Below are 18,534 nucleotides of genomic sequence, written 5' to 3'. Positions count from 1 at the left end.
GAGCTCTCTGGCTTTACTAGCTTTCCGACTGTCTGTACTTCTCTGTATGTCCTTCTGTCTGTTTGCCTGGCTGTATGTCTTTGCATATGCCAAAGGCTTAAGTAAAGCCACTTCCGGCTAAAATGCATTTAAAGCAATTAGCAATTGTATGCGCTACAAATGGCACTATGACGACAACCCAAAATCCGAAAACCGAACGACAACTGGCACAATCTGCAGGCAGTTATGGGGATAAGAATATCAAACATATGAGTGCATAAACATTTTCCCAGTCATAATCTATTACCCAAGAAACATTTTCTGATGCCAAAATGTTCATAGAACTATTGGTAGTTTCAATCAAAGAGAGAAACCAATTTTACCCATCAATATTGATTTTTAATTACTATTGGCATCTAATGGCATTCTTATTCGCATATATGTATAATATATATCTCCTAAATTTACCATTGCCAAAAATCTACTGTGTTTTCCACTTGTACATCGAATTCGGCTGTATTTTCAGTCCTAAAACGAAGACAATTCAAATCCAATTCCATTCCAATTTGTTGACCACAATGTTGACTGGGTTATGGTTTTGCTTCAGCTGCACTTTGGCTACGACACTACGAAAATACTCTGGGTGGAAGTTGCCAACAATCACAATACAAATAATAACAATTTCAGTACCGACAAACTTGAAGATACAAAATAAATACGAGTATGTATGCACTGTCCGTGTCTCTCTTTCTCTCCCAAAAAAAAGTGCACCAAAAACAACATCAATGTCATTGCTTACATTTGTAGCCAGTAGCAGCACACAGCCGTCCCCGAAAATCTTGGAACAGGAACAACAACCATCCCCGCTCCCAGTGGAAGGTGGAAAAACGCAGGCAATTATAATAAGGCAAGGCAAACCGGCAGAAGGAACTTGTTGTTGCACACACACACACACACACACACACAGAAGAGATAGGGGAAGAGAAAGTTGGAGAATGTATCCTGGTTGTTGGATTCTTGTTCTTCTGGTTGTATTTGTCTCTCCGGCAAGTTGGCAACACTTTTGTTTGCTTTTGCACATTTCAAAAGCACCAACAGAGCCGGAAACAGTTATGGGCGTTCCTCCGAAGGATTTCAGCGTGATTTCAAGCAAATGTAAGAGGCAGAAATATGCTAAAATGTGACAAGAGGTAGTAACAACATCTTGCAAATGTTGAAATCTAAACGAAACTGCAATCCAGAAGGGCAATTGTTGGTGCCTGCGCATTTTGCAAGTTACTTTTTGGCATGCACTGGCAGTAAATGCATTCGGCAACAAAAGTCTTGGGTGCACACACAATTCTATATAGAAAGTGCAGAGCCGAGACAGCCAGACAATACAGAGTCCCCGAAAAGGACAAGCATTGTAATAACAATTACAAGGACAAGCCCTGGCAGTGGCTAGCGGCTACGGTCTACGGGCTACTTCTGGAGTGCCTTTCGCCTCATTCTCACTTTATTTCGAGCTTAGCCTGGGTGCCATCGTTTGTTGCTATTCAAGTTTAATTAACCTAAAAGTGCTTGCATTATTTAATTTTATTTTGCTGTCATTGTTGCTGTTATTGTCTCTTGCATTTGCTACTGTTGTGGAGCGACACAGACAGATACCAATTTACTTGAAAGCAAAACTTCATTAGCAGTGAGAATGTCGCGTGTGAAAATATTTATCTTAAGTCCTTTTGTTTCTGTACTCAGACACTTGCAATGAAATGGAAATGGAAATAGATTTCTTCGCTTAACCATCAATAAAAGAATTTATGAAATAATCTAGCACTATTTCAACTCTCTATTTTTCAAGGAATTGACAAATCTTTTGCTGCTAGCAGGCACTGACAGATATAAACTACTCCCAGATCAATCAGCCATCACAGTTCATTGTCCGCGTATGTCGCAAGTATAATGCAAATTGATATACTTGATAAAACTTCCATTTCCCCCCCCTATGACCTTATGCCAAGACGAGTGCAGTAGTCGCATCTGTCTGCAGTTGAATGCAAATATTATTCGCGCTGGCGCTTAAAGAGGAAATGAAATCAGCAAGCAGCTCCCCTTCCTGAAATTGGCATAAAGTCAGAGCTGAGTGCGTTCTCTGGTCATATTGCATGATGATACAAAATAGCAAGCCATTCAAACGCCGGAGAAGATATGATAGTGCGGAGCCCGGGTTGGCAATGGAATTTTCATGCTCCTTGGCTGTTCAATCATAAAAAATTTGATTTTCGTATGGCACTTGCGGAGCACACATACTTTTCTTGACTTCCAGGAATCATTGCATCATTGCCAGTTGTAAAAGCAGAACAAGTTCATCTCTATAGAGGGGCAGCAATCATGTATGAAGAATTTTTAGCTGCTATAAGGCATCACATTAATTATAGTTATTGCTTTTTATGCATGCATATAATACGATATGGAAATGCTAAGCCACGGATTAAAATGCAGGCATAAAATGCTATAAGAAAAAACGAAGGATGTATGCCCTTAGGAAGAGCTTACAAATTATTTACATTTGAGTGTCCCTGCATTTTCCAATGAAAAGTGCCATCGAATAACCTCAAGCACGGATTATGCATCCTTCAATTAATTAATATTAACTTTTAAGCTAGTGAAAGTGTTGCGTTGAACTCTATGGTTAGGAGTATAATGTTTTAATTCCAAGCAAATCCCCTGAGAAAGCACTTCAACTCTTTCGTTGATCCCTTTACACTTTGTGGGGAGGGGTTTTTGGTTCTGTATCCTTCGAAATTAATAAATATCTGATGCTGCAATCAACATTAGACTCGAATGGTGCGAGGCGTTCGTGTAATCGCAAAGATCTGTGCACTGCCGCCGCAGCAGTAGCAGTCGCATTAGCAATAAGCGGAAATGGCTATAAAGCTGCTCTCACACCCACACACACACACCACAAGTACATTCTCAGACATGTGTGCATGGGCCACGCCGCTTCGCTGCATGCAATCTAGAAACGATTCTAAACAAAAGAAATCCGCTTTCATAATTTCCCTATGGAATGAGCATTCTTTTTATTGCCACTAAGCGACCGAACGAGAACGAGGCAACCCATCGACCCAACGCTGTAGAAATAACAATGCAAACAGACCCACTCTCTCACTCACTCACTCACACCAAGACAATTCCAACCCGTAAGCAGACACAAATACAGAAGCTCAGGCACAGATACACACACACAGAAAGCGAGAGAGTGGGGAGGAGTCTCGGCTCAATTACAATTGCAATTGTTTGCCTGAATGCGTTTTGGTTTCGCGCTGTTCACCGCACGGCCGCATCCACAAATGCCGAGCCATTTTTATAAATGATGTTCGCCGCAGCTTATCCGACGACGACTCTCCCCCATTGGACCATCTCCCTTTATTATTTTCACTGGGGTTTCTCTTTCCCTTTTACGTACAATTGCATTCTTGTGCTAGTTTTTGCCTTGGATTTGACTTTAATCAATGCGTCCCAAGGCTAAAAGCAGCTTGCAATAACAATTATTACAGGTCTCTGATGATAGATTAGCTATGGCTGGATTTTGTGGTTCGAGTTATATATTCCATTAGCCAAACAACAAACAAACTAATTTCAAAATTAAAATCACTCATACAGCGCGCTGTCAATTCGAATGTAATTTATGCAAATTCTAAAAACCAGGCCAAAATATGTCGCTTATCGGCCTGTCATACGCATTTGGGGCTAAGCAAACATTCCGTTCTAATAAATCAATACAGGCGAAATTATGACAGTCTGGCTGTACGCCTATACGTATGTACATGTAATGTGAGTGCTGATTAGACAGACAAGGAGGCAGGCAGAGGCTCCCACTGATTCCAATTGAAAGAGGAACCCATCCAGCCTGTAGGTTCAATGGCCGCTCTCTAGGGCATATCTGGGTTATCCCCGGCACTGAGTATGTTAAGTCTAATAACTGTTTTGCTGCTGCCGCAGTTATTAATAAGCAGCAGCATCATCAGAGGAGAATCTCTACCATCCAGAAGAGTCTGGCACAGTAGGCTGGAGGCAGAAGGTTGGTATGGGCGTTTTTAATTTTCCACAACGTTGCGCAAAGAAATAGTTTCGGTTTCTTAGCACTGCTTCCCACGCCCTCTCAGGGTCTTTAGTTACCCCCTTGCTGTAGTCACTCAAGTGTCTCCCTTGGGAGTCATAAGTTTTTCTTCCTTTTTGTTTTTTTTTTTTGGGTTATGCTTCGCGTTTATGAAGCGTTTGATGTTTGCGGAGAAGGCAAGCCTCAAGCCTCAAACTCAGCATAGTTTTTCACTCTCGATAGTCTACATGTTTTATAAAGAATTTCTTGTTCAATCAAATATTTCTCTTGCTTATTGATGCGGCAATTTAATATTAACTGGTTCGCTGATGCATTCAATTTTTGGTTTCGTTTTCCCCACATTTGTGTTTCCATTAATAAATATTAAATGGGAAAAACACACACACAGGCTCATATGAGTTTGACAGCAGTGCCTTTGAATGCTTGCCCCAAAAACCCATTGAAGGTTGATTTTCGATGTGTGTACCAGAGTGCATTAACCTCTTTTGCGGTTATTTCTGATGTAGTAATCCCTTGCGGTTCCTGCGGTTAACTCTATCCGCATTTGTAAAATAAAGGCAAACCGAAAGGAGTCAATACTTTCAGGCTGAGGCAGAGGCCCGATCAATTATATAGCTACCCCACCACCATACACAAAGTGAAAATGCAGATGATTTGCATTCAACATTAACCAAATGGATAATGCAATTGTTGGTCATTCATCAGTACACACATAATTGCTCGCTCAATTCGTTGCTGTTGCTCTTGGCCAAAATCCATTGAATGCCACTCCAAATCAGTAAAATTGTCAGTGTGGTTTTTCGCCCAAAATAAAGCGAATCCCGGCAAAAGTGAAGTTTAATCCTGTGTCAGGCAGACAGAAAAATGCGCCTGACATGCGGTGGATGGTCCATTGTCTGGACAGTGTCTAAGGCAACATTGGTAGACGTTTTCTTTCTTTTTATTTCTGCTGACATATTTTGTGTACCCAACTGTCTGGCAGAGTTGGTCCCGTCCAAGAGGGGTGATTAAAAAAAGCAGAAAATAAATGGAAAAGTATACAAAGACCGGAATGGGGGGAGGCACTGGAACTGCGACTGCCATTCTCCTAGCCATTGAAGAGAGAGAGAGAGGTTAAGCAACTCTCGCAGTTGGCTGACAGCCCTGATCCTCTGGCCCCACACACAGGTGTGCGTTTCGTGTCGAGCCAGCAATTTATTGAGCTCTGATAAGAGCTCTGAGTTGTGTGTGTGGAAAATGGTAAATGGCAAAAATAATTGAAAACAGTTTTCACCAAAGTTACAGAAAAGTATGAGGCTAAGCTAGAGACAGGTAGACAGAGAAAGATAGATATTAATCAAGCTCAAAAGTATTTATTTAAAGTGTAATTTACATTTGAGAGATTAAAGGAAAAAACATTTCTCCATAAAGGTATTTCCTCCTCTGTGCACCAGTTGGCCTGGCAACAAACATTTATCTTTCCACTCTCTAGAGTTTTTCGTGAGGAGGTGGAGGAGTAGGCCTCTAAACCGTTCCGTTGCTTCATGTCAACAGCTCGACACAGAACAATTAAAGTACTTAAACGTTTCAAGGGGGCACCGTATGGAGCTTTCTAAATATTCAAAGAGCAACTTGTCAAGCCGAACCATCCACATTGCAGGACAAACCCCAAGACACACACACACACACACACACGCACACACAGGCAGCCCAACATCCTGTTTGTTTGCGGTGCACATGTGTTTTGTGTGCGTCTGCCTGTCTGCTTGTCACTTACTTTTGATTTCTTCCCTTTTTGGGACCCGCTGCTACCGCTTGTTGTTGTTGTTGTTGTTGTTTTGGCATACCCTGCCAAGGGTTAGGGAATGAACCATTAAAAAATACGATTATTTATAAGCCTCTGCAGCATCAACTGCGGGAGAGTCTTATACTTATATGCATTTCGAAAGCATTTCTTCCATTTGTACAATCGATGCATTAGGGTATCCGAAACTTCGGTTCATAATCCCAGTATTCACATCTAACTTTTTTCTTATTTTCACTCCTCATGTTTTTACCCCCCAACCAAAAATTGTCTAGCTTTGATTTATGCCACACACATGCAGTGCATACGTTCCAGCCACCCGACTGTCAGACGTTTCTTGATTTTTCTTTGGCTCTAGCTGTTTTTTCTCCCACTCTGGCGGCCATTTTTTGTTGCGTAATCTTTTCCGAGTTGTGCTTCAGAAATTAGATTTGCCTTTCGACTTGTTTGCGCCGCTTGCGTTTGGTAGCCCAACAAATATCAACACGAGCAAAGTCGTCGGGCTGGCCGGCTATCGGGGGAATTAGAAACGTGTGCGAGTGCGAGTCAGATAAAGATGATGGAAATTGCTGTTCCAAAGGCGGAACAGAATGGTACCCATTTACCCAAGTTTCTCTCTCTCTCTCTCTGTGCAAATGGCTGTCATTTATTAAATATCAAGCATACTTGGGGTATACAGCTTTAAATAATTAAAAAGCAAACGGTGCACATTAGGGGCATCATAAAACGCATTAACAGCCATTACAGCACTGTGCTTCTGTGTGTGTCTTATTGAGCTACAAATCATTGGGCAAACACACAAAACAACAATTTAAAGTTGGCTTCAAACAATTTGCCCTAATATCAAGCTTCTGATCAAGCAAATGGCCAAAGCAGCTGCTAAAAGAAAATGTTTCAAAATTGTTCCGGGCGGTTGTTCCCGTTTTGAAAAACCAGAGAAAATCCGAACCACACCACAAGCAATTACCAATAGAGCGGCTGTGTGGCGAATTTATGCGGATTTTGAATCTCGAAACAACTGAAATGGTCACAGGTCTCTGTGGAGATTGTGGCTCCAGCCACAACTTGAACAGCAATTAAATTACAAGAACAATGAGGCACAACAACTGGGCCATAGTACAGCACAGCCCAACAAGTGTTAACTGCAGCAAATGTGCAATAGGTTTTTGCGAAAAATTACTAAACAGAACAGAATCATACGAGTCCTGCACGGCATTGTTTTTCAGAGCAGAGCTCTCACTCTCTCACCCTCTCTGAGTGCAACGATTTTCAAATGCTGCACGACTTCATTACAATGGTACTGTGCTCTGTGCTTCCTATACAGGGGTATCCCTGGAATTAGGGGCAGAAATTGATGGTGGAATGGAGTGTCTGGTTGGCTCGGGTAAGAGGTTGCAACCGTTTCGAGCAATTAGCGTGTGCCACAATCTCGGCAAAAGGCTAAAAGGAAGAGGTAAATGCCACAGCTAGCAAACAGACATAGACACAGACACAGACACAGACAATTTTAACAAAATTAATTGCCCGACAGACATGCAAGTACACACACATAGACGAGCGTGTATGTGTACATATAGAGTTGCTATGGAGGATTCTGTGCAGAAAGAATGTTGGAAAAATACAACATACTTCATTAATTGAATCCCAAAATGGAGAGGCAACAGCCCAAAAGAGATTTGTTTTCGCCTTGAAACTTTCCCGGGTCTTAAACTATAAATTCTTAGCATAGAAAAATTGTACAAAGTTATCAAATATTTCCGAGTCTTGGCAATCTTGTACTTCATGTACTGGGCACCCCGGGGGGTTAACCCAGGCAGTTGCTCAACTCCAGCGTCAGCCTGGAGCACCGAGAATGGACCACAGCCACAGTTGGTTGTGGATGCAGCCCCCGACCCTAGGCATTAACTTTTTCGTTATATTAATTGCCAACATTTGAACTTTTATTCAATTTACGAGCTTGTATGCGGCAACCAAGCCCCAGCCATTCCCCCACTCCTCCACACAATCAGCTAATACAAATGCCAAGGCGTGTGGGGGGGGACGTGCGCCACCAAGAAGTGCAGCATGGAAGAGCCAGAGATAGAGCCACCTACTGAGAGAGAGAGAGCGACTTGACTTGCACTCGAAATATGTTTCTGCTGTCTGTGAGTGGATGTGAATGTGTGTGGCTGAGTGTGTGCCAAGGCACACACACATGCACAGACACACTCGCAGATACTCGTAAAACAAAGAACAGGCAGAAAACTGAGCATCAGCCAACATGGCGTATTAGCAATGTGGAGGCCCAAGTGTAGGTCGTTGGCGTGCTATAAATACGTGTCATGTCTGCCTCAGTCCTTGCTCCTCCACTTGCCAGGCGAGGACACCAGGCCAACCAACCCCCAGTTATCCACGAGGCAAAAAGGGGTTGAAGATTTATGCAGAGCCACATACGCGGGTTATTTCAGGCTCATGATTTTAATTTCCTCGCAGCGCTAAGGTTAATTGCCATTAAACTTAAAATGCTTTACTTGTACCCCGAAACTCGGAACCCTCAAGGCCGTTCAAGTCCTCTAACTAGTTTTTATGATATATTTGGGAATTGCTAACATTTTATGCCCTCTTCGGGGGCCCATAAAATGTGACGGCCAGGCCGAAGTTAACCCGATCAAACATTTATTCCAGCTGTTGCTGTGCCAAAGAAAAAAAAAAAAACCTCTGGCTTTGCGCGCCCATCAAAAGTTTCAGCATTGCAACAATGTGAAGAGTGGGATGGAGGGGACGTGTACATTATTTTTGCATATTTGCAGCCATTTATTTGCAACAAGAAGCAGGAACAAGCAGCCGGAGAGCACAAATAATAAAATAAAATGGTTAAATTATGCATAAATAGCGCGAAATGTTAAACAAAGTGGGAGGAGGAGTGAGCACACAGCCCTCAAACAGCTGACTCCTGCCGCGGCAGCGGGACCTGCATCCATCCTTCTCCGGCCGCTGCTCCTTCTGGGCCATAATTCTTGCGAGTCTGCGCCAACTGAATGCGTAATTAAAATGTTGCACAAAGCAAATGTTGCACTGCCACCCAAAGTCGAGCACAAGAGCACGCAACAAAAAAAAGCAAAAAAAGGAATCATGAAAGAGGGCCAAGGACTGTAATATAAAGAAATTATGACTTGACATTACACAAAAACAGAGTGCAAAACGTGCCCGAAAATATGCAAACAAAAAAAGCAAAGCAGAGAAAAGTTTCCGTGTTCTAGGATGACGGCAAGGGAGTTCTTAGACAACAGTATTCAGTATGACATTAACTGCAGCCAGCGACAGCAGCAAGGCCAAGGACAATGGCGTACAAATAAAGTTCCTGCTGCCAGTACTAAATTGTTGTTTAAAACAGGTAAAAAAAACAGCAAGTTTTAAAATCATTTCTGAAGTGGATGAGCTTTAGTTTTTGAAGAATGCAATAATTATTTCGATTAGCATTAAAATTGTTTTCAATTAAAAACGAAATTTATCATATCCATGGACCTAAAGGTTGTACCTTTATAATTTTGAAATAAACTTATACCTAATGTACTTTTTAGGATGTTAGTTTTCTAGAGCCATCTTACGTTGACAGTGAAGACAATTCTTGGGTCGTGGCTTCGACTTCTTATACTTCAAAGAACCAGCACCAGACCTGTGGCCCTTTGCGCTCGAATGACTGCCGCTTTTTTTTGGTCTTGCGCGTCCAATGCGGTTACGCCGAAAAGTAGAAACCATGGTCATCAGGCTGTCACCACCCAACGCTTCCACTTTCGGATCCACTAACGAATCTGAATCACAGTTGGAACAATTATCCTCCAAATCTGCAGTATTCATAATGGTCAGCGTTGTTTCAAGTGTTAGCGGAGATACTATAAACTGGCAGCGCCCATTTTGCTGTAGAAATCCAAGTTCAATGGCAGCATCGAGGGTTTCCCTCACAGTTCTGCGACCTTCTTTACTCAGCGACTGTTCTGAAGCGTCAGAAATCAGATCCATGATGGACTTGTAACCAATGGGTCTACCAAAGCGCTTAATCAAATCAACCAAAAGTAATCCAGTTGTATTTGCTCTGAAATAAACTACAGATTTAGCAATGTAACAAGACCAACGATAATTTTATGGCTTACTTACTTTGTCATTTTGTTTGACTTGCTAGTGTTGCTTGGTATACAAAAAAAAGTGACTAGGGAAAATTTGATGTTTACTGTTTAACGATCTATCAGAGAATGAGAAGTTATGCTACAAAAAATACTCCACAGCCTTCTATGACATAGAAAACATACAGAAACTTTGCATGAAAAAATACAATTGAATGCTGATCCTCTCGTAAAAAAAATATTCAGGTATTCCTTTAAAAAAAAAAAGTTTTTTAACTCAGAATCGATTTATAGCATATTTGATTGTGGTGCGCTGTCACGCTAAATTACATTTAATTGCCGACTCACCTGTCATCAGTGTTTGCTGTGGTTAGCCCTAGTTTTTTTTATCTGACAGCATTTGGAAAGCTCTGAAAAGTAAGGGACAAACTGACCAGTGCAGAAAATTGTTCAATATAATTCGCTTTTAATTTGATTTTCAATGTTGACTGCGCTAATACTTATTAGAGGAAACAAAGTGTCATTTCTCATTTACCAACAGCCAGCAGCCAAAGCTAATCCATAAACGATGCTATTTTTTCCTTTTGATACTTTTTATGTGAATGCAGATAATTAATTTCAGTGCACATTGGTGCACATTTGGTTGCTAATTTAATAAAATCATGTAAAATGGTGTAAAATGCTTTGGTGACTTTTCCCATTGACACATTAATTAATTCTAGTGCAAATGTAGTGTGTGAAATGGCTAAATTCGATTTCGAATTTTTGTTCATTATCAGACACTAACTTGCTAAATTTGTGTACAGGCTTAGTGAACTGTAAAAATCGGTTTTGTGTGGGTGTTATTCCAGTGATTTTCAACAATTCCATATAATTATAAAGCCAAAAATCGCATTTATAGCGAGTGGGATTGCGATGCTCATCCCAACCCACCTCGTGCTAACACTGTCATAAAGTAGAAACCTTTATTGCTTGTACTTGGTTGAACAACTAAAGCCTGCGGGAAAACTTAAACCCCTATCACGCCCACCACATGGAGAGCACACAATACCGAAAGGGGAGACGACACAACACACTGTGTGCAATACTCGTAAACTTTTGCTCAAAAGAGCAACCGAAAAAAAAGCTAGGATAGCTGGCCTCAAATGGCGAAGTTTTAGGTACCCTTCCAGTTATATATTTCTGAAATTTCGTTAAAGTGAAGCGTGTAACACCATTTATCTCAATATGAATGGCGAACATGTATTTCTAATCATGAGACCGTTTTAACAGCTCTGCTCGCAGTTAGTCCTCTTAAACCACTCACACTTCCCCTATGTACTCTTCCTTTTGGAAGGGTACTAGCACAACAAAGACTGGGCATGGGCAAAATGTGTATCCCGGACACCTAAACAAACAGTGCATACTTCCAGGCTCCGGCCCTGTCCCCTCGACTGTTGACACATGCAAGGCGTGCAATAATGCGAGCCACAGGGCGTGGTGTTTGCCGTGTCAGAAGTATTTTGATTTGAAAATTTAAATTTTCCCCCACGCCTGACTTATGTAGAGAAACAACAAAGTAAAGAAGCCATGAAAAAGGTTGCCTTAGATCGGAGGTGAGAAAGGCACAAAAGACAAACAATGTTTCTGGTGGCTGGCAACAAGTTTTTTTTATTGCTTACCAAATGAGCTGATGGATGAGAAAGGGTTCTTTGGATCTTGGTGTTAAGTTTGAACCAATTTTAACTTTTCATATGGCAGCAAGAGAAGGTTTGGGATGGAGATTGAGATTGAGATAGGGGCCATAAAAATGCATTCTTTATTTGGCTTAGAGATTTATTCGTTTGCCAACGAGTTGCTTATCAAAAAGAGTAGCGTTAGAGAGCGTGAATGTGTGTGCCACGCAAAACGCGAATTTCTATTTCTTTGCACTACGTGATTTGCAATTTTCCAATTTCCCAAGAGCCGAAAAATAGAGCTACGTTTCGCTCTGCCCCCACCACGCCCAGCCCATCTCTCTCTCTCTCTCTCTCTCTCTGTTTCAGTCTTTTGTGGCATACCAAGGCGAGCGAACACATACAGACAGAACAGAACTGCGGTTGTCCACACGGCAAATGTCGGCTGCCATTTGATTTTTTTTCCCACTGCTCTGCAGTTTTATTTGCCAGTCGAGTTGCGTATTTTATACATGACTACAGCGGTTATTCACTTGAGGAATTCTGCATCTAAAGCCGCTGAAAAGTGGTAGAAATATTCAATATTCACTAAAAGCGGATTTTTAGTGAATATTTACAGCTTTTCAACTGCAACCCAAGTTCTCTGCTTAAATATTAAAGCTATTACAATTTCTTTTATATATGTTACACTTAGTCAATTATTACTGTTTTGGGGCCTGTCAGTGATTTGGTAGCATTTCAGCTTCGGTTTGTTTGCACTCCTGGCATCCTGCATTTGTATTGCATTTTATTTACGATCGCCTGCCGTTCCTTATTGCTGTTGTTGCTGCTGCTGCTTTTGCTGTTGCTGTTGCTGGAGCATTTCCCCTACGCGATATGCACTTCCTGGTCTGATACCTCAACTTTGTATTTCCGCCATTTCTTTGGAATTCCCTCCCTTCTGAAGGAGCAAGACCACGCACTGTGATTTCTATTTTAACGCTGCCAAGGCTCCGCTTGAGGCAAATAAATATTTTTTTGGCGCACGCGAGAAGTTCTTTCTTATTTTGTTTGTGTACTCACTGTTTGCCTGGAGATGTTTCTGTTTTGGTCTGGGTCTGGGCTCTGATGTCCGTCCTGCCATTGTCTGACACATCATTTAATGTGTTTACCAGATAATCGATATCATGGCAGTTTGTTTGTTTGAATTGTTGGCATTAACACATTGAAAATGCAGACACTTGTTCTTGGCAAAGGAATTTAGTTTACTTTCTAATTTGTAGAAGTGAACCATTCCAAGCCCATTCTTGTCTCTGCTACAAATTGCTATTGTTGAATGAGTCGTTGAAAAGTTTTGTAGATTTGTAAAAGGAAATTCATTGCAAAGGGAGCAGCACATACAATACATATTTCGGCTCGTCAAAGGTTTAGGCTGCTGCTGCTCTATAATTAATTTCCTTGAACACAAAAACTGAAAACTTTGATAATTTATACGCGCATGCAGTCGAAAACTGAGCCGAGTGTCGTGTCGAAAGAGCTGCTGATGTGCTGTCAGGCGATAAACACAGTTGTCAGCATGGTGGCGGGGTGGTACGGGGTGGCAGGGGTAGAAGTTCAACTATTAATTACGTAACGGAAATGTAAATGTTTCGAGCAATTTGTGCCCGCAACAAAACACTGCTACGTGCAACACTTGCAACATTTCCCCCGACACGAAGTAGATAATTAGCAAAAAGTTACAGCTAAAATAAAGTTGCAGCACAAACTGCTGTCTCACCCTCACCCTCACCCACACCCTCAGGCTGTGTGTGTGTCCTTAGGTTACCAGGGTCTGCTGACAAGGTGTTGCCAACATTTTTGCATATGTCTTCCTTCCATTTTTGGCAGTTGAGCAGCGGAAATTGCTGTCGGCACAACTTTCCTTTTTTGTGCAGCTCGCACTTTCCCTACCCAGCCTGAAGCCTGCCTGGGGTAAAGGCGGAAAGGAAAACGATTTATAATTTAGCTAATTTGATAAAGATGTGTGTGCTGCTTTATATATCCGTTTAGCCATCGTTTTTATTGGACTTTCTCTTGAGCCCAAGGACGCTTTAACTTTTATCATATGGCAAATATTTTCCATGCACTTTTATTGTTCGAAAAGTTTATCCAAGTTCAAATGAATGGGGTGGACAAACTATTGAGCATTGTTTTACTTTTGTTCCCAGAATGTTTGCTTGTTGCATTCGACGCGAGGAGGGTTGCAGGCACTCAAACATTTTTTTGTTTCTGTTGTTATTCCAACGCTTTCGTAATGAGAAAAGTTTTTGGCATTCCACAAATGTTTTCTGTCTGTCTGCCTGTCTGTCCGTCGGTTTGTCTTTGTTTATATTGTATTTCGGTATTTAATTTTATACAAAAAATCGTTTGGAATATATGCATTTTTGATAAATAAAATATTTATAGTAATTTTTTGTACAGAATGCCAAAGGTCTCCCACTATCAGGAATCGTCCTGTTTCCCATCTGTTTTCCTCTTGCTTCCAATTCAATTTTAACACAGCAGATACTGCTCCAGTAAGTTCGGGCATAGGGCCATGGCCATAAAACTCTTGTACCCAAAGCCAGAAATCCACACAAAACACCGAATTTGTCATTACGCATACGCACTGTGGGCGTTAACCGGGAGAGTTAAACAAATGCGGCACTCAGGGAGCGAAAAAAACAGAAGCGGATTGCTGGAAAGCTCTCACTGCTGCAATGCAAAAATTAATTTCCCGCCAACGGCCGTGGCCGTGCAGCCCAAAAATGTTCGAGGCAGAGCAACGCCTAATGTCATGCAGAGTGGCGTGGGAGGAGCAGGAATATTGTTGGTTCTGCCCTACGACAGTTACAAGTGCTGGCAGAGACTTGCCAAAATAGTCAGGCAGCCCTGGCCAGCGAGCCAAACAAGCCGCATTAATTAGTGGCCAAGGACATGGACATGGAATGCTGCAACTCGCTGGGCTTTGGGCTCTCTTTCACTCTCTCAACTTTTGCGTTTTACATTAAACATTTTTTTGCAAGTCCGCTCTTGCTTTACTCCTGCTGCCATGACAAATTGGACGTGCTCTCTGGAGTGTCCAAAGTGGCGAAGTTATTACTACACTATGTAGTCCTTGGCCCCTAGGACCTCCCGCTTCCTTCAAACGGTTGCTTTGCCAGTGCTGTGCATTTGTTTAACGATATTTCCGCTTTGGTCCTGGGCTGGCAGCTGGCGATGCCCTTTGGCTGATATGCATTGAGTGCATTAGTTGCATATGTATGTCCGTCTATCTCTCTGTCTGTATGTTGTATCTGTGTTTTGCAAAAGAGAGTGGATGTATCTATGTGTGGGGTTAGAGAGATGGAGTGGGTGTGGGTGTGGGTACAGTCTCTGTTTTTGTGGGTGTTTGGACTGTTATGTATTTTGCGCTGACACTAAAAGCTATTTGTAAATTTCGTGGCTGCAATTATGTTTGCTGTGCTGTGTGGCCATCACAGTTTCCTCGTTTTTGCCACCACTTCTCCACCACTTGGCGCACTTAACACATTCCCAACGCTATGCCAGAAACTCCTCCTTCTCCAACCACCCCTGTTGGCCTTTTTGTTTTTTTTTTTGGCTGGCCATGTGGCTTTGCTGGTTATTATTAGTTTGCTGCGGTTTGCTGCACTGTCCGTGCCACTGTGTCCATGGGTTTATATCCTTTCTTAGTGCGGACCACATCATGCATATATGCAAATATGCTCTGTACATATAAATGTTTGCACTATCGGCCATAACATTTCTCTTTCTCGCTGCTTTGCTGTATCTGCTTTAAAAATGCCTTTAAAGTTTTTGGCATGCGTTTCTGCAATGCCAAATTAGAGTTCTAGTAGCTCCGATTTGGCGACCATTTTTGGCACATATTTCAGCTATTTATGCAACTTGTTTCCCCTTGCTCGCGCCACAGAAAAATGCTTATAACACACACCTTATTTTGCGATAATTTTTGTATATTTAAAAAAGCAGCACATTTTTTTCCGCATTGTGCATTTTAAGTTAATTTCAGACATTTACGTCAGCTGGTCGGAAGTGAGGAGCATAACTGGAATTGCCTATCGGCAGTTTAACCGACACGTGGCCACTTTTTTCACACACTCTCTCTCCTCTCTCCCCTCTTAGTAAACTCTCTCGGGGCGATATGACCAACTGCAAACATCCGGTTGCCATTTAAATTATTGCATCCGTTATATTTAAAAATAATGAAATAAAAAAGAGACGCTATAAATAAACAGAAGCTTCAGGCGGCTGGACGGCCAGGTAGGCAAATAAATATATTTGCAAAGTGGTAGCCGACCAAAATATATCTAATAATTTCACAGTGTCTGTGCGCTCGGGCAGCAGATGCTGCGGTGAGGCTTACTTAAAATATGCCAAACAAATTATGTTCACACTTCAACGGAAGGCCGAACTTCGATGGCGACTGCCTGGCCCATATTGAGAGACAGAGAGGCAGCTATGCCGCTTGTTCTGCTTTTTAGGTTGCCGCTACAAATCATTCCGAGGGCCATGAAATATTGCTGGGGGCGCTTAGAACGTGCTCACAGCGTTAAAGTGTCATTACTGGGTTTAATGAGTCGGCCAACTGCACAAGAACGCTCTCACACAGACAGACACACACTCCAGACAGGAAATAGAGACAGAAAAAATGAAGAGAGAGACTGAAAAACGAGACAGTAACATATACAGATACACCAAAGAAAGACTAAAGCGATGCAGCATGGGGCAGACAGGAACAGTCGGGAGGAGTGAAAGAAATGGCGAGAAAGTGAAAAAATGTGTAGCATGCAAACAGGCGCAAACTACATTGTTCATTGTCTGCCTCTAATTTATGTGGTTGCCCTGTTGGTCAGCCAGGGCCCAATAAATAATAGTTCTTGCGGCGCGGACCCACACTTAAAAGACAGGGTATCCGTGGGTGTATTGGTGCATTTCCCCTGACCACTTTGTATATTTTCTATGCTTTCTTTTTAGTTTATTGTATGTTAATTTACCTATTTTAATTCCCATACCTTCTGGAAGAGCTCTTGCTCATTTGAAATACATCTACCTTTTCCAGAGTATCCCTTCTTCCACATTTCCTCACATTTTACTTACTTTTCAGCAACAACCAAATGAATAGATGACTCGTCTCCAGCATTGTTGCTTCTGCTCTTGATTAGTTACGTCCTGACGTGGAAAAACAAACCCATTAACAGTCATACGTCACGTTGTCTGCGGGAGAGTGCAATTCTAAGCAGCTCGAGGCGCCTCGAGTAGCAGCTCACTGGCCAATACACGCCGCACTCTCGACTCCTCTGGCCACATAAATTGTGGCACCCAAAATGCATAAACCAAGCATGTCGCGCAATCATTTTCAGCTGCCACGTGCCCCGGCATACATTTTGTGCATTTTATGGGAGGTTGGACTCTCAGACTCAGACTCTCTCTCAGCCTGCAAGTACTTCGCCTTCGACTGCTGCTACTTCGCCTGCAGCCTGTAGCTGCAACTTGCGGGCTACTTTGGGCAAAAAGGAACAAGGAACAAACAAATGGCCAGAAATTTGGGCGGGCAGGGCAGAGCTGGATCTAGGGGTTGGGGTTGAGGGTTGGGTGGAATTTTAAAGCTGATTACTCAATAACTTTGCCTTGGAGTGCATAAAATGCGAAGCATATCCTTCGAGTGCATAACTCCTTGCGCTCGCCCCCGTGCACGGCCGTGGCACGAGCAGAGCTTTCAGCTGCCTTGCCACTCGTTTTATGTGCACTTAAATTGTGTTTGTTATTAAAGTCTGTGCGGAGGTCCTCCTGCTTCAGGCCCTGATTGTGCTGCTGATTCTCCATTGGTTCTTTGCCTGTTGTTGTTTTCCACCTGGACCAAATGAAATTTATGCTCAAATTGAGTTGCGTTTCGTGTGCGTCGAAGTGTTTCACCGGCACTAGCTCTGGCTCTGGCTCCGTCTTCGTCTTCTACTTGGCAAGCTTTTTCACATAATTTGAGACACTTAAGTGAATAATTTATGCTTGCAACATAATTGAGTTGCAGCTGCCTCTGGCTCAAGCAGCACTTCAACCTTTGAGCAAAACACTTTGAGGTCACAAAAGTAAAATGCACCAAAAACAAAGCAGCAGAGCTAATAGAAATTTTACCAAAAGCAGGAAAAGAGTCTTGATTTAATGAAAATGTCAATGGAGGTTAATGGAAAATGCAGCACTCTTCATAACTCTTCTAAGAATTTTTATGTTACCGTTTGGCATTAAAATATTTAAACAAGTTCGCAAACTTTAATGGAAACCTAGATACATTTTTATTCTTTTTATTAGATGCCTGACTGGAAATTGAAAAATTGTATACCTCGATTTGGCTTCCATCACCTGCAGTTATTCAATTTGGAAATTACAAAAATATGTTGCAATTTTTTCAACAAGAGCTGTCAAAGTCGCAGTCACCACGTTCCAGACTCACCCAAAAAAAAATACTAAAAATGCATTTGGGGGCGATATCCCTTTCTAATAAACCAAGCAGCGTAAACACAGCCCAATTTTATGTTGCTCCTATTTTATTATTTAAATATGCAGTAAATTCAATTAGGCCGCAGTTAAAAACAGCAAGGACACACACACACACACACACGGGGAAAAATCGTATAGTCGATGCCACATGGCTGAAATTCAATTACAACCGCTAATGCCACTTGTATTGGCCTGAAGTTCCCGCGCGACCGCAGACTCTGTTCAGCTCTAAATACCTGTAATCCGGCAAATTTAATTTGATAAAAAGTTGAACTTCAATAAGCGCCAAAGTTTCCCATGGCCATCGGCCATTATAATTGTGGTCTCGTTCTCGCTCTCTCTCTCTCTCTCTCTCTCTCTCTCTCTGTCTCTCTCTCTCTGCGTGTGTGAGTGTTGACCAGTTTTTGT

The 18,534-nt window shown here is 42.0% G+C and overlaps 1 protein-coding gene across 1 annotated transcript; it reads right to left on the bottom strand.

Annotated features, from left to right (window-relative positions):
- Positions 1 to 9,354: 9,354 nt before the first annotated feature.
- LOC117897283 lies at positions 9,355 to 10,131 on the bottom strand. Its single transcript, XM_034806018.1, has 2 exons — positions 9,996 to 10,131; positions 9,355 to 9,933 (listed from the first exon to the last, which is right to left on the bottom strand). The coding sequence occupies exons 1-2, from the start codon at positions 10,001 to 10,003 to the stop codon at positions 9,426 to 9,428; spliced, it is 516 nt and encodes a 171-aa protein (XP_034661909.1). The 5' UTR covers positions 10,004 to 10,131; the 3' UTR covers positions 9,355 to 9,425.
- Positions 10,132 to 18,534: the final 8,403 nt, after the last annotated feature.

This window comes from Drosophila subobscura, chromosome O, assembly GCF_008121235.1.
Source record: "Drosophila subobscura isolate 14011-0131.10 chromosome O, UCBerk_Dsub_1.0, whole genome shotgun sequence".
NCBI lineage: Eukaryota > Metazoa > Arthropoda > Insecta > Diptera > Drosophilidae > Drosophila > Drosophila subobscura.
The sequence above is the reverse complement of the archived record's forward strand: the minus strand, read 5'-3'. Positions and strand labels throughout refer to the sequence as shown.